Consider the following 27,815-nt stretch of genomic DNA (forward strand, 5'->3'; position numbering starts at 1 on the left):
TTTACATGAATATTTTTTTTTATTTTTTTTGTTGGTTCACTATTGTTTCTAATCAGATTCTATTGCTATCCAAAGACGAACCGTTTATCTGGAATCTTTCACATCCTCTCCATTTTTCCAGTATTGATCAAAGAAAACGTAAAGTCAAATTGCTGCATCCATATAATCATTTTAACCCTTCGAAAGAAGGTATTGACAATGTCAATAACAGGAGGTCTGTTAGCTATGATACCCAGCGAATCAAACTACCATTTCAAGCGATGAAGCTGCAAAGTACAGACACATTACAGCCACGAATATCGTCAGACAGTTTAGTTTATTCTTCATCCTCAACCTTATATCTGCAGCCAAAATTACCCTTTGCAAGATCATATTCAAGTATACCTGAACAAGTTCATGATCCGGGTTCTAGACAGTCCCTGAAAAACAGCAATACAAACTTTAGTTTCTCTGAACATGATGACTCCATTCAAGAATTCCTAATATCGCCAATCCAATCTGATATTTTCCCTTATTCGAAGAAACCGGTCATAAGTCCAGTTTTGGAGTCACCAGAAGCTGGTGGAGATTCTACTATAGTGGAAACTTCTTCGCCATCACCCACAAAGTCTGGAACAGTCAGTCTAAATTCAAATGCCATTGGGTCAATTATTGGAAGCTATGACTATAGCAAAAGCTCCTTGGAACTTGAAAAGCCAAAGCCCGTGGAAGAGCCTGTTTTCAATAAGGATCATGTTAGACAGGGATCAGATGCATCCACCATATCGAATGGGTCAGAACAGGTAAGCAAGGATAAGAGGTTTGTGAGATACGCCATGAATACTCAATCACCCTTGGTCAATGCTTCTAATAAATGGCAGATGTCGAATGTAATCAAGTGGTTGGATAAGAATCAATTTAACAACTCTTGGAAAGAAACTTTTAGAAAGAATGAAATATCTGGCAATCGGTTTTTAGAATTGGAGAATTTTGACAAAGAGTCTATGATTTGGAAACAGTTTTCAAAGTTTTTACTACTTGATGATGATTTGAACTCAGTCGACAGATTTATTGAGTTATTACGCAAAGAATCGTCACATGAGTTCCAGCCACGGAAGTCGCTAGGCAGCGGCGGCGGCGGTGGCGGCGAAATGTCACCTATAAATTTAAAGCACGAGAATAGAAAGTCCACCCCTATATATACCAAGCATATGTCCACATCTTCAGTCTCATCGTCAAACTCATCGTCATCAATCCCAAGACCTTTATCATATGTTGATTCCAAACCAAAAGAACAGTTGTCATCACCTTCACATCATCTGTTTTTCCGTATGCATAGCCGCAGCACATCAAATGAAAGCAAAGATGCCAAAAAGAGATACAGCTCTTTTGATGATAATCGTCTTAAAAGCGTCCCTAAAAATGATAAAAAAAGCAACGGTATTCTAAGCACATTAAGAAAATATGGTGGTGATAAAATCGCAAAAAATACAAAGCAAAGGAGCTCATCGTATTTCCCGTCTTTGGATTTACCTCCACCATTGGAATCAGACCCTCCCGCATTTAATGAAAGGAAAATTTCTGTCGACAGTGAGCGGTCACCAAAATCTATTAAATCGTTTTCAGACGATTTAAGTATCGATCCAAAATATTTCCCCACTCAACGTCAGGGATTAGAGCTGCGAAAATTTCAAGACAATGAATCGATAACGATTTTAGCCAGTAAAGATAACATTCTGTTTGTCCCCATTGTCATAACAGAATTTACAAACGCTAAATCTCATATCGTTAAAGCTCTTGGATTGATTGATATAGGATCAATTACACTACACTTGACCGATTTTTTCCATAAAGAAGGTGAACCTATTCCTGATTATTTAATACCAAAGGTTTTGAAACTTGATGGCTTGCACAAGTTTTACGTTCGACAAGAGTTAAAATCTCCTGAAGGAACAACCACTACTTTCTCAACAACATCATCAGACTCAAAGTCATATATTGCTGACGGGAATAAAACCTACCCTGAAACGCCACAGTACTTACTACAGGAAGAGCGAGATAATCTAGTGGACTATTGGAACTTTAAAGATTTAACAAGCATATCAGAAGATCCGTCAAAATCTCTAACTGCGACTAAACAAAAAGCTGAATCAAAACGTACTGACACAAAGCAAAAACCAAAGGAATTTCCATTAAAGTTTCCATTTGCAAACGCACCCAAGAAGGGAAATAAAGTTCCACAGCTTCAGATTGATACTTCTGGGGTCAACAATATTTCAACATCACCAACACTGACAGGTCAGTCATTTAGAGTTCTCCGTAAGGAAGGTAATGAGATTGATTTTGATAAAAGGCGGAAATCTCCGTATGAAAGTAAAGCTCCAAAAATTATTGCCAACATCTATTCTTCTTCAGTGGCAAATACGAAGAAATCACCCATATCTACATCAACGGTCATGGCATTAAAAGATGACGTGGTGGTCCAGAGACCGGAGACAATTAGTAGAAGCAATTCAATTATAGCTAAAAGAGCTGCTCCACCGCCACCAGGTGATCGGAGAGTGCAAATTCAGAGACAAAACTCTATTCTTAAAACCAGATCTGGATCGACATCTACCAAGAGCGTTACTTCCGGTAGTAGTATTGGAAGCCGGAAGGATAATTCAGATTTTATTGATGACAATGATAGTGAGGATGCATTTTTTGTAAAGCCATTGAAGAAAAAACAAAGAGAACTCAGTAATAATAATAGTAATAATAATGATGATGCTGATTCTGAAGATGATTTTTTTGTCAAGCCCATAAAAAAAGAAGCTGCAGATGTTTCTGCCGGAAAAGTAGAATTGGATGATCCTGAAGAGGATTTCTTTGTCAAACCAATTCACAAAAAGCCTTCCCATATGAATGTAAGACCGCCTGTTGAGGAAGTTTATAATAATTTGGAAAAGTACTTCCCGTACACAAATTTGGACAAACCCATTATTGATGACTCACCGGTATCACCATCGCCTCAACGAAGACCCACCATTTCCAGGACTTTTTCAAGTGCTAATAAGTCGCCAGTAGCTCCCACATTAGCAGATTCGAGAAATGCCAAAGACGAGCAACCATCACTCAGGGTGCGTCGTATGAAAACAATTAGAGGTGTTGCCAATGAGGCTCGTCGCAAAGTTCTCCAAATGAAACAAGCTTCGCCGCCTAATACTTTTGCTAATATTACCCGGGAAAACAGTGCCAAGTTAACTAGATCTAATACCAAAATGTGGGGTCAAAAAGTTGTGGAAGTGACATCACAAGAGATAGAGCAGGGGTTTGTGAGTAAGCTTCGTAATAAAAACGGATTATACCAAGAGTATGCGTGGATCAAAGGTGAGTTGATTGGAAGAGGCTCATTTGGAGATGTTTATCTAGGATTAAATGTTACCACTGGTGAAATGCTTGCTGTAAAGCAGGTTGTGTGCGGACGCAATAATAAGGAGGGTATCGAGGCGTTGCATAAAGAGGTTGAAACTATGAAGGATTTGAATCATATGAATATTGTTCAGTACTTGGGCTACGATCAACAGAAAAACATATACAGTTTGTTTCTCGAGTACGTGGCAGGTGGGTCCATTGCTCTATGTTTAAAGTCATATGGGAAATTTGAGGAGACTTTAATACGATTTATCACGAAACAGATTCTTCTTGGTTTAGAGTATCTACACTCAAATAATATTATTCATCGGGATTTGAAAGCAGACAACCTTTTGTTAGAAGTGGATGGGACTTGTAAAATATCCGATTTTGGCATATCTAAGAGATCAAACGATATATACGCTAACAATGCGAACATGTCCATGCAGGGTACAATTTTCTGGATGGCACCTGAAGTTATTGATAGCATGGTTGAGGGTTATAGTGCCAAGATTGATATTTGGTCGTTAGGTTGTGTGGTACTTGAAATGTTTGCTGGGAAACGTCCTTGGTCTAATGAAGCTGCCATTAGTGTTATTTATAAAACTGGTAAGGAGAAGCTTGCTCCACCGATCCCAGACGATATTGCACACTTGGTGTCTCCAGTAGCTGAATCTTTCATCAATCGATGCTTCACTATTGACCCGAAAGATCGTCCCACAGCCGGAGAGTTGCTCAATGATCCATTTGTTAATACCTTGGATCATGACTTCAATTTTGCAAACACTAAACTTGCTGAAATGATAAGATATAATAGTAAAAGATTATTTACATGAATTATAATATATATATACATATAGGTATATGTGGGAAAAGAAAAAACTAGATGACTGAATTTATTTTAATTTCAATTCATTGATCATTAAAACAGTCTGAAAAGGCTCCACTTGGCTAGTTTTTGTCGTTCTGCATCTTTGTTTCTTTCTGACAACCTGATATCTTGGTTCCTTGGTGATTTCAACAACACTAGCTTTCAAATCAAATAACTCTGATGATATGCCTTCTTTCATGTTCAATGTGTACTGTGGAGATCCTAAAGTGACCACATCGTTTAAATTTAACACGTCACCAACAGATGCATTTTTTAGTTTGTATGGTAAATAGACTTTATCACCTTTAGTTACTAAATATGGCAAATTGTGTAATCTGAAAATAGCATACAAGTCTCTAGAACCATTTGATGACAACTTTAATGTTGACAATGCTGAGGCAGTGGTAGTGGCGGTATTGCTATTCGCTATTGAATATAACCTGGTAGCATTAAACCAGTTAACAGGTTTGATAGTCCTTGACACGGATCTGAACATAGTTAGTTGAAGGAATATTATTGGGCTATTGATTGTAACCTCTGACACCCATAGTTTAGTTTTCTTTACACTTTTTTTTTTCCCAACCAACAATCATCAAGTGTGTGTGAAGAAAAAAAATTTGAGTAACAATATTTATATACAGGCAAACAAAGATTTTTTTTTTCTCTCTTTCTCTTTTCATTCAATCTCAACAACAACAACAACAATTTTTTTTTTTTTTTCTTCTCATTCTGTCTCCATTTTGGTTGGTTTGCAAAAGTAACAAACAACCTCAACCCAAAAAGTTTTTTACAATCAACTTGTGAGGATACCAGATTTAACTTATTTCTTCTTTGCTTTAATAGTTCCCTATCCCCCATCACTACAGCTATCAATAGCTATTATTATTATTATTAACATTGTAACTAAAAGTTTATAGCAGTTGGTCTTCTTTTTTTATTATCACTCATCCTACTGTTATTACACTTTTAATTATTTAATTGCTATTAATATTTAGTTGGACATATTTGAAATTGGAGGAAAGGAAGATATAAATTACACACTTCACACATCCATTGTATTTATACATACATATACAGCAGATATTGTGGAACCTCCCTATTCCAACTATTACACACAATTCAAACATAGCCAGGTTTCTTTTTTTGGAACTATTTGTTTGATTGAAGTTGGACTCGAGAGATATATCCAAGATACACTGATATACCCAACTTTTGCATTGAGTTTGACATAGGTATTTCTACATACTTAATATCTGGTTCAAAAAAAAAACTCTCTCCCTAAATATTTGGCTCCACCTTTTCAGCCTATTTATTTATTCCTGTTTTCCCCTTTTTTTTATTTTATTTTTTGGTTTTGAAGCATTATTATCATCATAGTGTATTTTGTTTTATTGTGTATTAATAGCATTGATTATTTATAATGTCAGGGTCATTTTGGAAATTCAGTAATGGGTTTACGTCACTTTCAAACATTTCCACTTTATTGGAAAATTATAATAGAGACCTGGAATCTGGTAAAATTGAAGAAGAAGGACAACTTGAAGTTTTAAAGAAATTATTGGATGAAAATGATTTGCTACAAGAGTTATTATCAAACAATCCAATGCTAATGAGTTTTTTGCGAGAGGATAAGATATTAGGAATGCTTGTGAATTTAGTGATTCTCGAAGGTGCCGTGGATGATGAAAATCCCTCTGTAAATGAGTCTAAAAGTAAAGTGGACGCAAAAGAGTCTACTAGTGATGGCAAAACTGTGGAAAAAACGAGTTCAAAACTGGATTCCAAAGATTCTAAAGAGGACAACAAAATGGACAAAACAGTAGATAAGAATAAAGAAAATGGCGACGATGACGCTGACGACGACGAAGAAGAAGAAGAAGAAGATGATGAAAAGAATGACGAAACTGATGAACAAGATCTTGAGGAGTCAGAAGAACAAAAGGCCACTAGAAGAGCTACTATTGCTGCTGAAATATTAAGCGCTGATGTGTGGTCTTTAACAGATGCAGTGATGGCATCAACAGAAAATTTAAACAGACTATGGGAAATTCTCGATGATAAGGAACCACTCAGTATTAGCTTGTCGACTTATTTTATGAAAATTATGGAGCATTTGTTGGATATGAAATGTGAAGATATGATAACATACCTTATTGAGAATCAACCCAATTTAGTTGAAAAGTTTGTGAATCATCTATCCAACCCACCGTTGATGGATTTTTTATTAAAGTTAATTTCTACTGATAAACCAGACAATTCTACTGGGATAATAGACTTTTTACAGAACCAGGATTTGATCACACATTTGGTTGAAGCATTGGACATTTCAGGTGGTAAGGAAGAAGATTACGAAATGCTTTTAGTGAGACAAAGCTCCACAGCAGATTTTTTAAAGGCATTGATAACCATTTCAGCCAATTCGACTACAGATAATTCTACAATTGGTCCTAATGAATTGACTAGAGAATTGGTTTCCCATGAGCAAATGAAACGTTTATGTAATATTATGTTGAAAGGAGGATATGCGTTAGCTAATGGTGTTGGCATAATAATAGAAATCATTAGAAAGAATAATTCAGATTATGACGTTATACCAATTTTACACATCCGATTAGAGAATCATCCACCAACAGGTAGAGATCCAATCTATTTGGGACATTTATTGCGAGTGTTTGCGGAAAAGATAGAGGAATTCAATAAATTGTTAATTAAGGAAGATCCTGATTGCAAGTTAAGGACACCCTTTGGTGATATTGAGCCTTTAGGGTTTGAAAGATTCAAAATATGCGAATTGATTGCGGAATTATTGCATTGTTCAAATATGGCTTTGCTAAATGAGAATCGAGGATTTGATATTGTTAAAGAAAGAGATGAATTGAGAATAAAAATGAAAGACTTTGATCCCATTAGTTTCAAATACAATGAAACCATTGTTCTCCCAGATGATAACAACAATGCTGGAAGTAATGCCAATGACACTATTGACGACTTTAATGCTGATGACAGTATTGATGAAGAAGAAACTCATGCAAATGCAAATTTGACAGAAGAACAACTTAGGAGTAGTCCTGTAGTTGGTGATTTTTTGAAAATTGCTTTGTTTGATACTCAAATTATATCCAACATCTTGTCCATGTTTTTCCGTTTCCCATGGAACAATTTTTTGCATAATGTGGTGTTTGATATTGTGCAGCAAGTTTTGAATGGGTCAATGGAAATTGGTTTCAACAAGTTTTTGGCCATTGATTTATTTGCTCTGGGTGATATAACGAACAAAATCATTGAAGGTCAAAAGTTGTGTGCCGATTATGAATCAACTCACAATGGATTGAGATTGGGGTTTATGGGTCATTTGACCTTGATTGCTGAAGAAGTGGTGAAATTTGTTCAATTATATCCATCAAATACTTTGAGTGAGTTAATTGATATTAAAGTGGAAAGCAATGTGTGGGAAGAATATGTTAACAATGTATTGTATGATACTAGAGAAAAATATAATGCCATTTTAGGGGGTGGTGATGAAGATGATGAAGAAGATGATGATGATGATGAAAATACCACTTTTGAAGAAGGTCTTGGGGAAATAATAGAAGAGGTGAAAACAGGATTAGTATTTGAAGAACCACAGAAGAAGAAAGACTTTTTAGATGGAGATGAATCAGGATCGGACGACGATGACCATTTTTCCAATTATATGTCACAACAATTGACCAACCCATCGACGACTCCAAACCATGAACACGAAGATGAGCTTGAAACATCGAGTGAGGATGATGAAGATGAAGAAGATTATATAGATCCTAATGATGATGGAAGATCATACAAAAAATCAAACTCCCTATATGATGCAAAAGGTTCGTTGAAGAAACTTGAAAATGAGGACGATAAAAGTGACGAATCAGACAGCTCTGACGAAGAGGAGAAACAAGACACGAAACTTACAAGATCAGCAAGTAAAGGTTAGACATTGATATACTTCTTTTATTAATTATGTATAGTATCTCTTGATATATATATATACTTCTGTGTGTGTGTGTGTGTGTATACCTATTACCGGTGGTTTCCTAACCTATTTGTTGGTTGGTGGATAATTCTCTTCTACTCACGAATCATGAAATAAATATATAAACACTAATTATACATTGACAGCAACTCTACCCTCTCTATCCAATGGAGGCACTTCAGCAAGTGTTGAATCAACTTCAACATCTTTCATAGGAACGCCACCAATAAGGCCCTTGCTCATGGCTAATCCAGAAGATCTTTGAACTTCTCCATCATAGAACTCGTCTTCTATAGGGTGCATCAACACGGTGTTTCTATTAGTTATTGTCAAAATTGTGTTAGTGGGCACACATAACCAATCACCTCGTTCAAATGTTAATGGTTCACTAGAAACAAATATGACATCTTGAGATCGGTTTAATCTTTCCATTTTAAACAATCCTGGCTGATATTCGAAAAACTTTGATCCAGTGCTAAAATGTAAAGAAGCAGCTTCATCAGTTTTGGAAGTAATATATCTACTTACCACAATAGATTCCCCATCAGTTGCGGCAAAATTCAACAAGGATGGCTCATTGGTGACTTGACATTGCCATGTTTTAATCAAATCGATAGTAGTTAATAATGCCTTGCGGAGAATTGAATGGGAAAATTTAACTGACAAATCTTCTGGATCATAACCCATTTTATATAACGTATCAACAAACAATGCAAAACAGCATTCTGAATCTGTTGATCCTTGAATATGTAGGAAAAATTTATCTTCCAAATGATTGATCAATTTCTTTTTAATCAAATTAAATGCCGATACACCCCCATTATGCATAAACATTATTTTCCCATATGAAAAAGGGTGACAATTAGTTTCTGCCAAAACCCCTTGAGTAGATGCTCTAACATGAGCAAATACAAGACTAGACTCAGTACACTCTGCTAAATTGTTCAAATTGACATTATTCCATGCTGGTGTTATTGCCTTAAATATACAAGGATGACGGTTTTCTGAATAATAACCAACGCCAAATCCATCACCATTGACGGGGTTTCGCATATCTAATCGTAATCTTGAATCAAATGACTGGTTGATTATGGAATGAGCTGGTTTTGTGAGTAAGTCAGAAAGTACCATTTCTTCTCTACCTTTATATATCATAAATCGACACATTGTTGATGAGGTAATGAAAAGGAAAGGAAATTAGTCGAAAGAAAGAAAGTGATAAGAAACTGTGGATTTGTGACTACTATCATTAGAAAAAAAAAATAAATGACTGAATAAACAGATCACGTGAGATAGAACAGAACGAAAAATACAGGTAATAAAGTCGCAACAATTAAGATAAAGTCGCGGAGGTGATGGCAAATGACACAATACAGAATGCTCTGCGACATAATATGTAGATTGAGTTAATTGTTTATTATGGAAGGTGGTGGAGAGCAGGAGGAGGGAGGAAGATCAATAGAAGGAGAAAGAAGGTTTATATTGAATTAGTAACAGAATTAGTATTTGGTGGGGGTTTATCGCTTTATATTAATATTTTTTTTTTTGTTGTTTGATTGCTGAATTATTTAAACTTCCCTTTCAAATGATATAAAGACATTGATTATTCCAATTGTTTAATATTTTCAATTATCCTCCTTTTTTTTTCTATCTATTTTATTTTTTGAATTCATTTTAATACACATTCCTATCCTGTTTTGCTATCTTATTACAAAGCAATTGCATAATGTCCCTTTTCAGAAGTTTACAAAACTCCCCATCAACTATTTCAATCTTTCACAATTCAACCATCCCTCTTTCTAATAAATTATATGACATTTTAGAAAAAGCATACGATACTCAACCTGAAAAACCAAAACATGAGTTTCAAATCGATTTGATGAAGAATAAGATGCCAACTTATGATCAATATAAGTTGATTGTTAGTAAGTACTTGAAGGACAGCACTTCTAAAACTATTTTGCACAATTGCTTCCCATTTTTACACGATAGCAAAACTGAACTTTACAACAGTAAAGGTAATGTTGTCACTGTCAAAGGTGTAGAATGGGCTAACAAGACTTTTTCACCAGCTGAATATCAAATGATTTATGATACTTTTAACAAATTACAAGAATCAACTGATCAATCGATAAATACCATTGCATCCAATGTTTTCCAAGCTCCATTGGTGGTTGATTGGGATAATGATGTAATTGCCGGAGATGAAGAAACATTGAAAGCCGTTTTGGCAAAATACAATTAAAATTAGGTAGATTTATAAATAGTCTAATTATTCTAAGAAAAAAAAAAATGCTGCTACTATTACATCAATTTCACATGGATTTTGTAGAATGTTTGAATGTAAATTTGCTAATTCTTACCAACAACAGTTTATCATTTTCCTAAATCATATATTTAACAACATATTATTTCTTCTTTTTCTTTTACCTCTATTTGTTGTTTACTCGTTTCAAATAATGAAGGGGTACCTTATCTTGTATAATAGTGTATCAGCAGTTCTCTGGGGGTATATTTTATTTCAGTGTTTCCACAACTGGAGTATTGGTCATTATGAAGTTGAAGAAATCCCACATCAATTCATGGTCTACACCCAAATATTCAATTCTTCAATTGAGATTTTCCATTCTATAATTGGCTTAGTGCCTACACCGATCCCAACTTTATTGCTACAATCGTTCGCTAGATTGATTATCATGGTTGGTATATGTGTCGTCATACCCGAAAGCTTGGCCAATTACGATATAACCGTATTTTCAGGATTGACATTAGCATGGTCGATAACAGAGATTATTCGATATGGATTTTACGTTATCAAAATTTGCGGCATAAAGACACCGTATTGGTTGGTATGGTTAAGATACAGTGCATTCTTGGTATTATATCCACTTGGCTTAGTATGTGAAAGCACAACCGTGTTTAATTCTTACGATTATGTAAAAAGTAGATTACCTGCTTACTATTACTTTTTGAAATATGCAATTGTATTGTATATCCCCGGATTCTTGTACCTTTACACTTATATGATTGGTCAACGAACAAAAGTGTTGAAAAAAATCAAAGCCCAGTGAAAGAGAGAGATTCGGTTTGTGTTTTTTTTTTTCTGATGAGAAATAGTGATTAGTTTAGTTAAGAAGAAAAAGTGTATGGAAAATTAATTCTATTATATATGTACATTCGTTGTCCCGGTCCTCCCACGAAATACTTTTCATTACAGAATGTCACAGCCAAATAAGTGGTTAATTGCCTATAATTCAATTTCTGCATCATTATGGTCCATTGTTTTATTTAACACTGTTTTCTTGTCGCTTACACTCGGTCAACCATATGTGTTTGAAAAAACAAACAAAACCACTACTGTTATACAAACTTTGGCTGTGGTTGAGATTGTCAATTCATTATTAGGATTGGTCAAGTCTCCATTGTTTACTACTGTCACCCAAGTGTTTTCTCGTTTGTTAATTGTTTGGGGGATTCACCAGTATTTGCCAGATTCTCCTGCAAACTACCATTGGTGCTACATCACTTTATGTTTAAGCTGGTCCATCACTGAAATTATAAGGTATTCGTACTATGCCAGCAACTTAACTGGTCAAGTCCCATTCTGGTTAACGTGGTTAAGATACACAACATTTTACGTTTTATACCCAACCGGGGTTTTCTCAGAAGTATGTCTGGTTATCTTGTCCTTAGATGACGCGGGATTTTATTACGGTTGGATTTTGAAAATAATTTTGGTTGTCTATATACCTGGTTTTTACATGCTTTACACCTATATGATTAAACAAAGAAAGAAGGTCTTGAACAAAAAAACCCAGTAAAATCAGTATATACTATCGATCCAGTTGACAAGATAATCCATATAGTCATATATAGTGTCACCTTCGACGAATTCATAGGGTCCCTCTTTCTTCTTTTTCCCAAATAAGGATTTAGTAGTTTTCTGCTTCTTGTTCTGTTCAAATATGATTCTGATGGTGGTCATAATGTAAACCAGATCATATTTCGCAATCAATTTCTGTAAAATACTCATTACAAGATAATCAGGAACATATTGATACCATCGCACATTCCAACTAACCAACTTCATTATTGCAAGAAGTACAAAATCAAGTTTGAAATATTCTTTTTCCAATGATTTTACCAAGCTGTCACACATTTGTTTACTAGAAACCCTTAAGATCAATTTATTGCTTAAAAACTTGCCATTATAACTGTCCATATATCCAGGGCTGTCAAGAATAAACTCGTCATATATTTCCAATAGTTGCACGGTACCAAAGTAATCAAACTCACCTTGAACATTCTTGCCAATAACACTGGTAACCAACAGGCTGATGGAATCTCGTAAATTGTGTTTCACCAGCCACCCTAACAAACCTATCATTTCCCATTCTAAGGCACTTCGTTCTTGATTTGTGTTGTTGGCAATAGTAATCATTAGTGTCCGGAGATCTTCATAAATCGTAATAAACAACTGTTCTAACCAAGCTTCACATGTCACTAACCGTTCCTTGGCCCCATGATTTACAACGTAATTGTTGTTTCCAGCAGTGGTAGATTCGACATTCAGCTTAAACAATCTTTCTTTAATCGAAATCACGTGTTCCCATCCGACAAGTGCTACCATAAATGACAAGAGATCATATGTTCGTCCCCAAGTTGATTTTCGAGCATAATTCAAAATCGAAGATGCACTTGAACCAGCTGATTGAGATGCAAATGCATTTTTAGTGGAGCTTGGTGCACATGTTTTGACAAGAATGGTATCCACAGACGCGATTTCAATAGCAGAGCTGTTGACCAATGGCGATTGGGAAAAGTGTTGTCCCACAATAGGATGCCTAGACAAAGGATTAAATAAGAATAAATCATTCCACATTTTCCGAATAGAAGCAATATGCTCACCATTGGTATTTTTAGGATTAGGGAAGTATTCGTAAAACAGTTTTTCGGAAATGACTTCTTCCAACTCGAGTCGTTCAATAAACGTCGACACAAACAAATCCGGTGGATCATGTGCACCTTTGTTTTTATTTATAATAATAGGCAACGAATTGATAACAAGTAAGGCATTTTCAATGTCTTTAACTAAAATATATGACAATGCCAAATAAAACCAACAATCATAATCTAATGGCAATATCAATATCGTTTTTTTCGCAATCTCCAAAGCTAACTTATATTGCTCTTTTGATATGAGAAATTTCACTTGCTCAACTAATATCAATGCCAGATGTGTAGAATACAAGTTATCCTTTATAGAATCATTAATCAATTGTATATATTCAAGTTCATCTTTGATTAATTTAAGAATCACATAATTGAACTCGTCTCCATAAGACAGTTTGATCAGTTGACTAATGTTATAATCCCCCAACTTTTCCAATCTTATTATGGCATCAACCAATCGATTACGATAGTAGTTTGTCTTTTTGTCATTACCACATGAAGTTGGAGCTCCATACGCAGATGATGTTCCTGTCATAAATCCTTTACGAAGATGTTTTGCCAATATATCAAGTGATGTAGCTATCGCCTCTTTATCTTTAACAAAGTCAGGGAAGTTAACTAATCCAACAAATTGGTCGTCTAGGTTATCCAAATAATATATGAATCGTACTATTTGTGAGGCATCAAGTTCCTGTAAATAATTTACTGGGATATCTGTCACTGTTCGACCTGCAATTTGGTATGTCCGATCAACCAGTAAATCTTTATGATGTATTATATATTTTACTCGAAAATCAGATTTGCTGAATATGTTATATGTGCAATAAGTAACTATAACGTCTCGTTTATAAGGAGCTCCATATTTCACAATATCCATAATATAATTTTCGCTACTTTGTGGCCTCAATCCATTAACAAAATGATAATATCCAACATAACCATCATCATCTTTTTTCTGCTTATCTTTAACAAAATCGTTTTGGTTATATAATGCCGATTTTGATCCAGCATAAATGGAACGATGGATCAAATCAGGAGGACCAATATCTTGATGTTGAAGGTTGGCCCTGATCCCTAAAGTTTCCCCAAAATTATCTTCTCTTATCGTTGGTGTTGCTTCAGCCGAAGGTGAAAATGAGAAGGAAGTTGTCATTGAAGTCTAAAAAACCGAGGACAAGAAAATGTACTTTTCAATTGTGTTATATTGTTTTGTTTGGTTTATATGTTTGTAAATTTTCAGTCGAGTATTTTTTTTTTTTTTTTTTTTTTTTTTTTTCAACCTGTAGTTGTTGTTGTTGTGGTGGTGGTTTAAGAATATTTACATGGACCGACCAACCTCGTAAATTTGTCCATAGAGGAGGAAAAAAAAAAAACACCACTATCAACCAAATAAAACAAACTGAAAGATCAAATGCAACTTGTTCTTTGTTAATATACATTATTTATTTTTTTTGTTATTTTTTTGTGAACTAGAAAAGAAACCACAACTATATATGTATCTATTTAAGTTCATTAACTGTTTTCATGATGTCTGCTATTTCATCCATGATAACATCCAAAGATGGAGAGTTGGTAGTCTCTATCAACCCCATATCTCCCTTGACTTGACTTAATTGTTGACGCAAAAACAATGTTGAGGTACAACTTTCAATTCTAGTTGTAACATGATTGAGCAAAGAGATCAAATCCAGATCTTTAAACGATGAATTCATCTTTTGTGAGATAACCCCTGATGATGATTCAAATCCTTCACTACAATAATTACCACCATTATTGATCGAGGAACAAATATTCTCCAACCGTAGCGACACTGTTCTTAATCCGTATATAATCTCAACCGGTAAAGTCCCGGCCACTCGGGTACTGTGATTAGCATCAAGTCTCTTTTGAAATATGTCATATCTCAATTTCAATCTATTTGTAAACACCAAAGTAATCGGTTCTGGCGTTTCCAACCCCTTCAATTTACGCTCACCGATTTTATAATAGTTACATCCAAGGTCTTCCAATGCATTCAATTCTCTTTCAATTGTCATTCCTGCATTTTCATTGCCCTGATAAGCATCAATCAAAGATTCAACGTTATTTTTAATATTATTATGTTTCACAGTTAAACTGTTCAACACATCCAAGAAATCTGAACTGACAGCAATTTGTCCCCCATCAGCAATAGCACTGATACGTGAGGCTCGATTGACCATTGGCCCAAAATAATCCATTCTACCAGTTATAACATCTGGTTCACATACAGGAGAGCCCCAATGTATACCCATACGAACCGATAACCCTCTGAAAATGGTATTATTTTCTGAATCCGATACTACACAGCACTGATCAGTTTCAAGTATTTCCGATGGCCAATCTGCTGTCACCAAATTCTGTTGTACTTGGAAACACCACAACAACGCCGCAGTTGGTGATGGGAATGCCACCATAAATGCATCACCTTCTGTCTTCACTTCGTACCCACCAGTAATCCGCAACTGACGACGCATTATCGTGTTATGAATTTTGATTGCTGATCTCATGGGAGCCGGGTACGAATCCCATAATAAAGTGGAATTTTTGATATCAGTGAAAACTAATGCCAATGGTCCTATTGGTGGCTCAATCTCTTGTTCCAATTTACGGAGATTAGAGTCTCCTCCAACAACTTGTTGTTTATCTCGACGTCTTCTATCAACACCATAATTGGAATACATGTTGGCAGCTTGTTTCTGCCTATTACCAAAAGTTAAAACAATAACGCAGATTTTATCGGTTGCACCATAACATATAGCAAAATCTCGCAACTTTTGTGCCGCCACCATAGGATCATTTTTATCTTTACGAATTATGTCAACGGCCGATTCATAAGATATAAAATCCCACAACTGTTTGCTTCCCAAAACAATCATATCATCATCATTAGTGATTTTAAACCGACGAACAGTAGGTCCACAATGTGTATGTGGTAAAAAGTTGAAAAATCCTACCCCTCTGGACACCGATAGATGACCATCTAGTTCCCCACCACCTGATACGTATCCACCGGAGGCTCTAATTCTTTCAAACTCTTCTCGATTGGTAGGATCATGTTTTTCGGTAAGTAAAAACTGATCACCATTGTTCCTGCAAAGTAACGCCTCAATATCACCAATGTTTGCCGAATAAAGTTTCTTATCTTTAATATAAATCACAGTTACAGTACAACCGGCGTTACCATCGTCGACCAAATTCAATTCAAGAGCTTCTTTTGACATGTTAGGCATGGGGGTAAATGACTTGTTCTTTTTAGCAGTCAAGATACCATTGATTTCTTTGTTGAAATTCAAAAAAGCTTTTCTTAAAGCGTTTTCTATTTCATCATCGCTCTTTATCTCATGCAATTCTTTTGTTAAATTTCTCACAAACATGTTTTTCGCAACCAAGGAGATCCTGTGACCTTGGTTGGTTGCCCCATGTTTACCATCAAATGCACAAAGCAACATTTCGTTTTCTTTGCCTCTAAATTTCTGAACAAATAAATCACGAGCGGAAACATGGTCCCTCATACCTAATGAATCACTTACTCCATACCCATAATTGTCAAATTCAGAAGCAGTGGTTCTCAATCTCAAATCAACAGCTTGTTCCGGAACATTTGTTGTCGTTAATGTAACATCAATCAATCCCAACACTTTCAATTGTTTCAACACTAGTAAACTATCGAAATCTTCTCCTGTTTCAGGGTTTTTAATATGACTTTGTTTTATTTCAAACCGTTTATTACCAGAAAAATTCAAGTATTTTAAATTTTTATTCCAGTGCCAACTCCAATCGTAAGGCCAATTAGAAATATTGTATTTCAATTGATTCGAGCTCACATCTAAATGTTGCAAATTGGCAATTCGGCTCAACTCTGCCGGGAGTGAGACAAGTTTGTTATTATTCATATATAACAATTTTAATGACTTTAGCACTTCCAAGTCATCTGCTGGTAAAGTTGTCAATTCATTACCCGATAAATACAACTCATTGAGTCTAGTTAAACGACTCAATGCCCCCTGGGGGATCTCAATTAAATCATTATATGATACATTTAATGACTTCAAGGCTACCAAAAATGATATCTCATCAAAGCAATCGTCACTTAATCGATTATCAGATAATATCAAAATCAACAAACTATCAGCTAAAGATAAAGTTTGCGAAGACTCGAGACGTACGTCAACAAGAGACGAAGACAACCTTTTCACCACAGAATAAGGTGCCTTGGGAAATGAAGTCAAGTTATTGGATGCAACATTCAACAGTGTCAAATGACAAAGATCCCAAATTTGATCTGGTAATGATTTCAAATTGTTACTGTGCAAATCTAAATACTTCAAAAACCTTAAATCTCCAATGTTTGTTGGTAAAGACTGCAAATTGTTCGCATGGACAGATAATGATACTAATTTTGACAATTGACAAAGTTCATTGGGAAGAGACACTAAATGATTTTTATCAAGTACCAACTTTTCAATATTTGGGATCTTTTCAATAAATTCTCCTGGGAATGCTGTAATCTTGGCCCTGGACAAATCCAAAACCGACAACATTTGCATCTGACTATTAAACTTGAGTTCTGTTATTGGGTTCCTATCAAAATGCAATAGTCTCAAAGTCTTTATTTGATCACTAAATGTCGAGATGGCATTTTTGGTTGCATATGCAACCTCCAAATTTGGTATTATGCCCAACACGTCGACATTGGAAATATTATTATATCGGATATCCAAACGCTTTAAAGATTTAAGTTGGGATAAATAACCAGGTAATGTTCCTGATAATTTATTGGTACATAAATTCAATTTTTGCAAGTTAATCAAGTTTGCAATAGATTCAGGAATTAACGACAAATCATTATACGAAAAATTTAATTCGACCAAATTGATCAATTTGTTGACTGTTTCAGGGTAGGTATCAAAGTAATTGGACGACAAATCAAGTAGTTTCAAATTAGTTAATGTACCAAAGGAATGCGGAAGTGAGTAAAGCTGATTCGAACTCAATTTCAAGTTTGTTAAATTTGATAAACAGCTAATTCTTTGGGGTATTTCATCCAAAAAGTTCATTTCCAAGTTCAAATGAGTCAATTGGGTTGCTTCTAATAAGTTGTTAGGAAATTTAGAGCACCCATTGTGGGAAAAGTCCACATAGGCCAAAGTCGTACACCCTTGAATAAAATCTAATGGCAAATATATAGAGGGGTTGTTGGCCACATTTAATTTCTCAATTTCATAAGTGTGCTGGTGGAATATAATAGGGATATTTTTCAAATTTAGAGACGAGATATTGACATCAACGTAATTCCGAGACAATAACACTTCTTCATCATGAGTCAAACTTCGCAAAAATATGTTTTCAACAACAAATTTGCATACAAATGACAAGTCTTCTCTCCCTAGCATTCTCAACTTGTCCTCCTCGGTATAACCACTAAGTAAGAGTAACCCCATTTGAATCTTGAGAGGTTTTTCAAAATCTTCTAATACCTTAACACAGTTCCCAATACACACTGATAGTTGGAAATTGGTTGTTGACTCAAGAAAGAATTTCTTTTGCACAATAGCCAAAAGCTCACTGGTTGTTGTTTCCAATGGACACAAGATTGTCGTGAATGTGTTATCTTCTTTGAATACTCGAATAATGTGACTTGACTTTATGTCCTTCGAATTTGTGACATGCGGCACTTGATGAGTACCATATAATACTGGTAATCGTTTCTTTTCCAACACATTATCTATTGCTTCATCGTCTTGGGCAATTTCTTCGATCTTGGGTGGATGAGGTTCTTCCTTTTTAGTGGGGGCCTTTACGTCCCAACTTTCAGGAGCTTGCCAATTTTTGATGGCTGTAGGTGAAGCCTTTTTCTCTACTTTCTGAGTTGGCATACCAGCTATCGGGGTAGGGGTTTCTGGAGACTTGACAATGTCGTGCATCTCATCAAGATTAAGATCAATCGATATTGTTGGCATATTTGATATGGGTGCGGTAACGGTTGATGAATCAGACACAGTATCAGAAATCAGTGCCTTTTTATCCTTAGGAGGAGAAGTGGACGATGAAGACAAATTACTATCAAATGAAGAAAATCTAAATTTCTGTCTTGAGCTACCGGACGATGCCAGGCTTGCACTTTTCCGTTTTTCGTCCGATACAATGGAGCTTGCTCGAGATTCTTTCCCGGTTATGGCTGTTTCATCGTCTTCTTTCTTTGTAGAATATATTAGTTTGTTCAATAATGAATTGCTCTTCTTTTTAAATCGTGGTTTAATGGGTTGGGCTAACGGCGGGACATTGGCAATACCTTTTGGTCGTTTGTTGGCATGGAACCCGCGATAATTCTCTTTTAAATGGTGAGTAGCAGAGTTATGGATGAGTTGCGGTAATGATACAACAGAGGATCTGGGGGAGTCTGGATCATGATAATGTTCTCCATGGTTGCCTTCAACTGGAGGTGGAGGGTTGGGTGAAAAATGAGTAGTGGGGGAAACTGGTTCCTCTAATCCAGCAGTAGAACCATCTCTAAAGTTGGCTTTAGATTTATCTCTCCTTAAAAAACTCATTTAGAATGAGAATGGGAATGGATTGAATTGAATTGATAAACAATAACAATAATGCAAAAAATAAAAGTATATTCAAGAATGAATAATTGAATTGAAAATTGTTTAGAAAAGGGGGATGGTAAAAATAGATTGAGGGTTGAACGTGAGTGAGATTTTTTTTTTTTTCTCTGTCTGTATAATAAGTCGGCACTAGATTAAAAAAAAAAAATGTTGATCATAATAATAAATAATATTAATAATTAATTATTTAAGGTTGTTGTCGGTGAAAATTGACTTTTTTACACGTACCGCCGAAAGGCAAAGAACAAGAGCAAAAGCAAAGCAAAGAAGGTTTTCGCTCTCTCAACGTTTGTTATACAATTTTTTTTTTTACTTTTAAAGTTCCTCTTTTTACCCTTCCTCCACTCCCCTTTCACTAATCTTCGGTTCTATCTAATTCATTGATTCTTCTATAGTTTGTTTAATTTAAACAATATATAAAGTTTAAAATAACGATTCTATTTGTTATTTTGACTGTAGTGAGAATACTAATTTTTAATACTGAAGTTGGTCCGCCACACCCCTTAAAAAAACAAATGCCATTTAAATAAAGATACAACTGTAGAAATCTTGGAATACTGGTTCAAACTCTCCCTTATTTAGATAGAGTATTCATGAACAGTCGATAAGCCATTCTTGTAACTCGATTTTGGAAAAAGAATGAATATCAGTTGATGCCATTCCATTTATTAATAGACTTGATAAATGCTAAATTCCCCCCAGTAAAATATGGTGTTTTCAATCAAATATGTCGAAGCGATGATGCAGGTTTTAGTGTTGCACATTTTTTAAGACATTTGACATCAACCACCCCCACTTTAAACTTGAAATTTATTTTTTTTTACATTTCCTTGACTATTTAGTTTACTCTTGAAGCAAATACATACTGAAATAATTTGTGTTCCCAGTATTGCTGACTCCTAACCTAAGCTTGCACCAAATGTATTGCTATACTCAATATTAATAAAGCAACAAGTAAAAGAGAAATGAGGAAAACTAACCAATCAAATTAGACAAATACAATTAGTCTAGTCTTTGAAAAAATATCTATTGTTATCAATTAATCGTACAATTAATGAAATGGTTAAATGACTAGAATACAATAAATATTTCACCCAGAACATTACACAAATCCAAACTGAGAGAACAAAAAACCCTTTAACTGAAATGCGAAGAATAATAGTAGGTTGAGCTAGTGGTGGCAGTCTTTGGAATTCTCCCTCATTCAATTTAGTATTATTAGTATATTATAGCTAGTTTGGTCTCTATTGATATACATAAATACCATGTTGTTCCAAGACATTTGAATTTTCAAGATGGGAGATTTTAATGCACAATTTTGATAGGTAGTCTTTTGCTTATTGTTAACAATGGACAAAGCAAATGAAATTCTGCAATCATCTTTTTCTTATATCAAATTAAACAATATGTATTAAAGAATCTAGTATTTAAACCGCCTCAAAAATTTGCATAAATACAGGTTGACCAACTAAAGAAAAAGAAGAAGAAGAAGAATGTTAAATGTAAGGCATATAAAAAAATAAAACGAGAAATTTTTAGCGACACAACTTTTGCGTGCGAAAAAAAAAAAAAAAAAAAAAAAACAATTAAAGAAAAAGGATTCAAGAATCAATTACTTTTATCATCAACCACACTATTTCGTGTTCTTTTCCTTTACACTCTTTCTTTTTTTTTTTTTTTTTTGACGTTTTTGACGTTTTTTGACAACCAAAAAAGCTATTTATCTTACTAGCATACCTTTATCATGTCAGAATCATCAAGAAGTATCAACCATAAGTTGAATGAGCTTTTGAGCAAAAGTATGTGTCACATTAAAAACCTCCATTCTTTGCTTAGGTGTTGTTTTTTTTTTTTTTTTGCAAATAACTAACATTTAATTTCTCGTTTTAGATAATATCAGTAAAGCAAAACTAGATGAAGCTACAGCATTATCCTATGCAACGATTCTAAAGACCAATATATTGGGTAAAGATAAACAAGAGAAAGTGAATTCAATAGTGGTATTGGCAAAATTATTAGACTGTATTATTGGCAGTGATGCGATATCCGACGAATTTGTTCATATTTTGGATCACACCTTATTTCAAACATTGTTTTCCATAGTCAGTGCCAATATGTCGTCAGAAACTTATAAGGCTATTTTAAAAATCCTGGTAATTGATATTTCTGGGACGATTTTCCGCGATAAAGACGATTCTATTGAGAAATACTTGCCTTTGTATGAATCTTTGATTGAATATCTCGATGTCATTGATATAATAACCAGCAAATTGTTTTTGCAGGATAATAAAATAACTTTCAACTCGATTAAATTGGTCACTGATTTGATCACCAAAAGTTTGAAATTTGAATACAGTGGCATCATTACTTTAACTGGGAGATTGAAACACGTAACTTTCTTCAGTACGGTAGGAAATTTATTAGAAACGGACGACAAAGCCACTATAGAAGCCATTGAGAATCTAAAAGTTGCATACCATAAGTTGAATCAACATTTAGGGGCCACTAGATTTGATATGTCAATCAAACCTCATCAAACTATGTTAAATAATTTGTTTATATTTTTAGAAACCTCATTGAATGAGTATGGTACCCCAGCCACTACCGAAGAATACGTCAAGGCGGGCTTTACCGATAATCCTCGTCAATTTGTTGTTGAGAATTTTTCAATCTTGTTGGCTATGAACTTGAAGGTTTTCTTAAAAGATCCAAATTTCACATTTAAGAAAAGATTCCATGAAGAATTAATGATGAGTGATCATGCAAGAACTTTCCCATTGTATCAATTTATTTCTAAATGTACTGAATTATGGACGGATATTTTTGAGAAAGAGAATGAATTCCCCAAAATTAACTCGGCGATCTTGAGTTGGGATTTAATGATTTATTACACCATGAATCATGGATTGGTTTTGTGGCAAGAAACTAGGGCTCAATTGGATAACAAAGTTGATATTGCCAAGATTTTCCAACTTTTGTATTCTAACATTGAGGAAATTGAAAAGAGTGGACAAAGTATTGATGAGGCATTGGCATCGGAAGGAGGTGCCATTGGTGATGTAAGACATTTTCAAATTAATAAAATTGAACAGTCATTAAAAGAAAAATGGGCTGGTAAATTATTTGATTTCTACAAGGAATTAGACAGAGAAGTTCATGAATTTGTTAGAGAACAACGTATTTTGAAGTTAATGGAAGGAAATATGATTACTCTTAACAGCAACACAGGCAGCAACCAAATTTTACTTCGCTTGACACCGAACCGTCAATATCTTGAATCGGAAGATAATTCAATTAAAGTTCCAGTGGTTGAAATTGTTGACATTAAAATCGTCAATGTTGGTGGTGCTACTGGAGTTGACAAAAAAAGTTTGGTTTCCATCAAGTCAAACCTTTACAGAATAACCCTTATGGGTAAGGAAAATAAGCATTTATTATCATTTTTCTCTGATACACAATCAGCATTTGATGGGTTGACCATGATGCTTGGGAAAGGGTCGGTTTCAGAAGAAACAACAAAACAAATTGATACATTAATTGAAATTAGATCAAAGACCCAGTTATTAGATTTGAATGAGATTGATAATAGTGATGACGAAGAGGATGAAGCAGATGAAGATGCTGATGAGGTTCTTGATGATTTGTTAGAAGTGATAAGTGAAGATTTCTACTACAAGTAGTGTAGAGAACTTTTACTTTTTTTTTTTTTTTTGTTTTTATCATCTATATATGGATATTATACAATGTATATATATATGCGTTTTATGCAAATGTGTGTAATTATTATTTTTCTTTTTCTTTTTTTATTATTATTTTGGAGATCGATCAAGGATTGTCTAACCAATATTGTCTTCTTCGTAAGTGTCCTCTATAAAATGCTTCTTCCCAAGTAGGATTCCATGGTGGTAATGCGCCGGAAGAGGCCTCTCTTAATGTTTCATAATATTGTTCAAAATCGGGGTGAATCGTTGGATCATTTCTGATTGTTGACGGGACATTACCTTTGCCTGCGAAAACTCGAGCAACAAGTATTGCTTGCCATTGGAAAAGTTTAAATGTCAACCCTGGGGTATTATGACCAACAAATGCAAGTGAAGGGTCATTTGCGTCAAATATTAATTCTTTGAGTTGGGGAAATTTTGGTAAAAATGGATAATGATACAAAAACCCTGTACCTAAAATAATAGCATCAGCAAATGTTGATGTTCCATCGTGGAAATAAATTGTATGATCTTCAATTTTAACTATTTGTCCTCGTTTTTCAATACCATCATGATCAAATGCTTCAGTACCAAAATAAACATGAGGTTCAGTTGTTGGTTTTTGTGACGTGATAGCCCGTTTGGCCACGGGGAGAATGTCTCGGATCGAATCCATGGCGGAAACCGATGCTCCAACAACGACAACTTGTTTATCTTTGAAATCATCTCGAGATCTAAATTGTTTGGAATGAATCACAATGGTATCGTCAAGTTCAGAGAATTGTTGTAATCCAGGAATTTCTGGGATAAATGGAACATCGAAATGGCCACTGGCAACAACAACATTATCGAAAAATTCTTCATAAATATAATCTTGGTTTTGTCCAAATTTTCGAAGTACTAATCGCCATTGTTCATTTTTTTTCTCAATCAATTCTACTGAAGTGTCAAATGTGACATAATTCAAATCTGCAAGATCATGCAAGTACTGACTTATTTCTGTGAAATGTCTAAATGGCGAATTTTTACCATGCTTGGAAATAGTCTCTTTAGGGAAAGGTTTATCAAACTCCATGGCTATATCTTCAACGTTAGTTTCTAAATAGGGATATGTAGCCGTGTCCATGAATCTTTGCACAGTACTATGAGGCACAGTTGTTGGGATTGTTTCAGGTATAGGATCAATATTCCATTGTTTTTTCGATAATTGTTCGAAATTAATCAGTTCTGGTGGGGTTAAATTCCAACAACCACCTAATTTATTCTTTCGTTCAAATAATGTGATTGAAGTGAATCCTTCATCTAAGAGAGAACGTAATGTTATTATCCCAGATGGCCCACCTCCAACTATGGCAATTCTTTTCTCCACCATTATTGGTTTGTCTTTTCAGTATAAAACTGTTTATTTGAAGGTAGTAACAACAAGTTACTATAACTAAACAGTCAAGAAATGAAGAAAACAACCAAAAAAAAAAAAAAAGAAAAAGAAAAAGAAGGCATTGGTTGAATGGAATATAAATTTTCAGTTGTAGTCGGGATCATTAGTCGAGTTGACGGTATTCTAGAAAAAATAAAAGGCTACTGTGGCTTCATTACACAAATTGCTGTCCGCACTGATCCTATTGGTGATATAAGAGGTTATAGTAAATCAACCCAATACATTCATGTACACAACGTTCGATGGAAGTCCATTCAAGAATGTCATAGATAGATAAGATGCATTCACCAATGGTAAGTTGGTTGCTCGGAAAAGTGGAATTTCCAACTTAAAAGTTTATCTCACTCTTAGGATTTATTTAATATGCCTTTGTTTCGTTGTCACATGCCAATTGTCAATTTGCTAAATAAATCGATGCAATCCAACATAAAGCTTGCTTTGAAAAGACTCACTGCCTATGAACTAGGAATGTGTTCTGGATATGAATTGTCCGGTTCCTATAACACGTTGGGTTTCGAATAATGAAATTGATACAAAAAAAACATGCGACATAAGACATTCTTATGTATCTATCTCTTCGTCCTAGTTTCATCAAACTCTTTGGTAGCGTACCCTATACCATAAGGACTAATTTTAGGTAACCTCGAAGTTAACAACTTCTCCAACCTGACCCCCACCAAAGAAGATTATTTATTACATTAGTCATTGGTAGCGCTGTTGTTTATTTTTGGTAACAACTTTAATTTTGTTTACGAAGTTAAACAATTATCTATAATACCGAAATCTTATTACCAAGTCCTATAAAATCTAAAAAACTAACATCTTCTTGAATTTGGAATTAGTGTAATTAATTCAATTATACATTATACTAAAATAGAATAAACTTTGAGGTGAAATTTTTGATTTAACTTTTTTGGTCTTATTTAATTGTTTAAGTAAAAAAAAATATAGAAAAACAATTTTCAATTTGAAAATGGAGAAATGGTAGACCTCGATTCAGATGAAATTATCGTAAATGAAAAAGTAATTGTTATTGTTGTACCGATGCCATATAAACAATATATCGTCTTATTGACAACACAGAATACCTTGCTTCAATAGTATAATTGTTAAGTAGATAGTAAGTTAATCTTACAATCAGATTTCAGTATGGGAGTATCTTCATGATCATGCACGTTTTTTATAAGTTTGAGGGGGGTCCTTCTCGGATTGCACTTACAAACTTTCTACATGAGATTATCTTATAATTTAAAATTAAATAATATCTTACACACACGCGTAAATGGGGGAGAGGGTTAGTAGTAGTAAGCACCGCCTTGCATGTGTAATTCAGTTGTGACATTGTACGTGTTTCTTGATTAGACTTTTTGAGAATTCTTGGCCCCCTAACAGAAAAGAACCAGAAACATCTACATTCGTAAACCAAATGAAATATTGTCTCCAAAAATCAGAACATCCTATAGTGGTGAAGTTAATTACAATTAAACATACCGCCTTGATCTTTTTTTTTTAGATTTTTTATTTTCTTTGAATGAGGGGACTAATATGAACAATCAATCAACCAATCTTGTAATAATTTCTCCAATTCCAAATACTATAACACTAAAATATTCAAGGTTTAATAGCATCACTATACCTAGTCATGCATATGTGTTAGGTATTACTACATTGGTAAATAAAAAACAAAAACTAAAACTAAAACAAAAAAAAACACACGGGCATGGTCAAATACTGAGATTTGGTTGCAACTAGCAATATTTTCCAGAACCAAGAACAAATACTCCAAAAAAGAACGAAACCCTTATAACAATCAATGATGATTTGAATAATATAAAATCCAATTCATTTCTTTAATTTTTACTCTTTTTTCTTTTTTCTTTTTTTCAATAAAATATTGCCAAATTCTTTAGATTTGTTCAGAACACTATTTTTTTCATTCCAATTTCCCACAATGAAACTTTTTGCTTATTTTGCAGTTATTACTTTATCGTCGGCCAGTTTAATTGACCTACTCAAAAGAGCCACTACCAATGAATGTTCTATAGACTCTTGCTACAAGGCTTCTCAAACATTATGGAATAAGTGTGGTGATGGTATCTCCAACTTTAAATGTCTTTGTGACTTGCCACAATCCTATTTTCAAGATTTGTATGATTGTTCCAATACGTGTGGTACTTTACAAGAATCTGATATCCATAGCCCATCAGATATAAAACAGCTTTATTGCGATGCTGCCTCAAATAATTTATACACTTTCTCCATTCCTTCCATCTCCTTGGATATGATTAACTATACTGATTTTGAAACAGATACTGAATCTACAACTGAAATTGACACAAGATCCAAAACAGAAACAGGAACTACAACTTCAGGTAGTGTTGATGTTGCTAAAACTCAGCAAACTGGTGGTGCAAGTAGCACTGCTAACTCCGAAACAAAGTCCGGAAGCGGTACTACCAGCAAAGCAAGCAGTACTTCTGTGAGCGAAGCTAAAACGGCGAGTGGGTCTTCTAGTAGTGGAAAATCAAGTTCAGCCACTAGTGCATCTTCAACTCAACAGACTACTAGTCTTGCTGGTGCAGCATCAGGTACCTTTGTTTCTTTATTGGGTTTATTTGCTGCTTTATTGATTTAAAAGCATCTAGTTGTAGTGTGACTAGTGTGCGGTACGCAATAGGAAGTTAGTCTCAATGGTTTTAGTTCTTCTTGTATACGGTGTAGTGATGTTATTGAAACGCGTCTTCAGTAATGTTACGTTTAAGACTCTACTAAAGGAATAAAAATTTTCAATGTGATTACTATATTGCAACTGTTTACATTATCAGAGTAATAAGTTATACACTCA

General features: G+C 34.5%; 12 protein-coding genes across 12 annotated transcripts; 7 read left to right on the top strand and 5 right to left on the bottom strand. All coding sequences in view use genetic code 12, as the record gives it.

Annotated features, from left to right (window-relative positions):
- Positions 1–5: 5 nt before the first annotated feature.
- CD36_72650 (MAPKKK serine/threonine-protein kinase, putative) lies at positions 6–4,208 on the top strand (the record flags this gene model as incomplete). The annotated part of the gene is made up of 1 exon (XM_002421434.1): positions 6–4,208. The coding sequence occupies one exon, from the start codon at positions 6–8 to the stop codon at positions 4,206–4,208; it is 4,203 nt and encodes a 1,400-aa protein (XP_002421479.1).
- A 60-nt stretch (positions 4,209–4,268) lies between these two features.
- CD36_72660 (mitochondrial 54S ribosomal protein YmL49) lies at positions 4,269–4,739 on the bottom strand (the record flags this gene model as incomplete). Its single annotated transcript, XM_002421435.1, has 1 exon — positions 4,269–4,739. The coding sequence occupies one exon, from the start codon at positions 4,737–4,739 to the stop codon at positions 4,269–4,271; it is 471 nt and encodes a 156-aa protein (XP_002421480.1).
- A 924-nt stretch (positions 4,740–5,663) lies between these two features.
- Positions 5,664–8,207, top strand: CD36_72670 (SIT4 phosphatase complex subunit, putative; the record flags this gene model as incomplete). The annotated part of the gene is made up of 1 exon (XM_002421436.1): positions 5,664–8,207. One exon carries the CDS (start codon positions 5,664–5,666, stop codon positions 8,205–8,207), a length of 2,544 nt encoding a protein of 847 aa, XP_002421481.1.
- A 171-nt stretch (positions 8,208–8,378) lies between these two features.
- Positions 8,379–9,413, bottom strand: CD36_72680 (glutamine amidotransferase, putative; the record flags this gene model as incomplete). Its single annotated transcript, XM_002421437.1, has 1 exon — positions 8,379–9,413. The coding sequence occupies one exon, from the start codon at positions 9,411–9,413 to the stop codon at positions 8,379–8,381; it is 1,035 nt and encodes a 344-aa protein (XP_002421482.1).
- A 559-nt stretch (positions 9,414–9,972) lies between these two features.
- On the top strand, positions 9,973–10,491 carry CD36_72690 (conserved hypothetical protein; the record flags this gene model as incomplete). The annotated part of the gene is made up of 1 exon (XM_002421438.1): positions 9,973–10,491. The coding sequence occupies one exon, from the start codon at positions 9,973–9,975 to the stop codon at positions 10,489–10,491; it is 519 nt and encodes a 172-aa protein (XP_002421483.1).
- An 88-nt stretch (positions 10,492–10,579) lies between these two features.
- On the top strand, positions 10,580–11,317 carry CD36_72700 (phosphoprotein phosphatase, putative; the record flags this gene model as incomplete). The annotated part of the gene is made up of 1 exon (XM_002421439.1): positions 10,580–11,317. The coding sequence occupies one exon, from the start codon at positions 10,580–10,582 to the stop codon at positions 11,315–11,317; it is 738 nt and encodes a 245-aa protein (XP_002421484.1).
- A 147-nt stretch (positions 11,318–11,464) lies between these two features.
- On the top strand, positions 11,465–12,067 carry CD36_72710 (phosphoprotein phosphatase, putative; the record flags this gene model as incomplete). The annotated part of the gene is made up of 1 exon (XM_002421440.1): positions 11,465–12,067. One exon carries the CDS (start codon positions 11,465–11,467, stop codon positions 12,065–12,067), a length of 603 nt encoding a protein of 200 aa, XP_002421485.1.
- Positions 12,068–12,069: 2 nt separating this feature from the next.
- CD36_72720 (chitin biosynthesis effector, putative) lies at positions 12,070–14,352 on the bottom strand (the record flags this gene model as incomplete). The annotated part of the gene is made up of 1 exon (XM_002421441.1): positions 12,070–14,352. One exon carries the CDS (start codon positions 14,350–14,352, stop codon positions 12,070–12,072), a length of 2,283 nt encoding a protein of 760 aa, XP_002421486.1.
- Positions 14,353–14,698: 346 nt separating this feature from the next.
- On the bottom strand, positions 14,699–19,771 carry CYR1; CDC35 (adenylate cyclase, putative; the record flags this gene model as incomplete). The annotated part of the gene is made up of 1 exon (XM_002421442.1): positions 14,699–19,771. One exon carries the CDS (start codon positions 19,769–19,771, stop codon positions 14,699–14,701), a length of 5,073 nt encoding a protein of 1,690 aa, XP_002421487.1.
- A 1,804-nt stretch (positions 19,772–21,575) lies between these two features.
- Positions 21,576–23,511, top strand: CD36_72740 (conserved hypothetical protein; the record flags this gene model as incomplete). The annotated part of the gene is made up of 2 exons (XM_002421443.1): positions 21,576–21,630; positions 21,722–23,511. The coding sequence occupies 2 exons, from the start codon at positions 21,576–21,578 to the stop codon at positions 23,509–23,511; spliced, it is 1,845 nt and encodes a 614-aa protein (XP_002421488.1).
- A 145-nt stretch (positions 23,512–23,656) lies between these two features.
- Positions 23,657–24,904, bottom strand: CD36_72750 (flavin-containing monooxygenase, putative; the record flags this gene model as incomplete). The annotated part of the gene is made up of 1 exon (XM_002421444.1): positions 23,657–24,904. One exon carries the CDS (start codon positions 24,902–24,904, stop codon positions 23,657–23,659), a length of 1,248 nt encoding a protein of 415 aa, XP_002421489.1.
- A 2,017-nt stretch (positions 24,905–26,921) lies between these two features.
- Positions 26,922–27,605, top strand: CD36_72760 (conserved hypothetical protein; the record flags this gene model as incomplete). Its single annotated transcript, XM_002421445.1, has 1 exon — positions 26,922–27,605. One exon carries the CDS (start codon positions 26,922–26,924, stop codon positions 27,603–27,605), a length of 684 nt encoding a protein of 227 aa, XP_002421490.1.
- Positions 27,606–27,815: the final 210 nt, after the last annotated feature.

The sequence above is a fragment of the Candida dubliniensis genome, chromosome 7, assembly GCF_000026945.1.
Source record: "Candida dubliniensis CD36 chromosome 7, complete sequence".
NCBI lineage: Eukaryota > Fungi > Ascomycota > Pichiomycetes > Serinales > Debaryomycetaceae > Candida > Candida dubliniensis.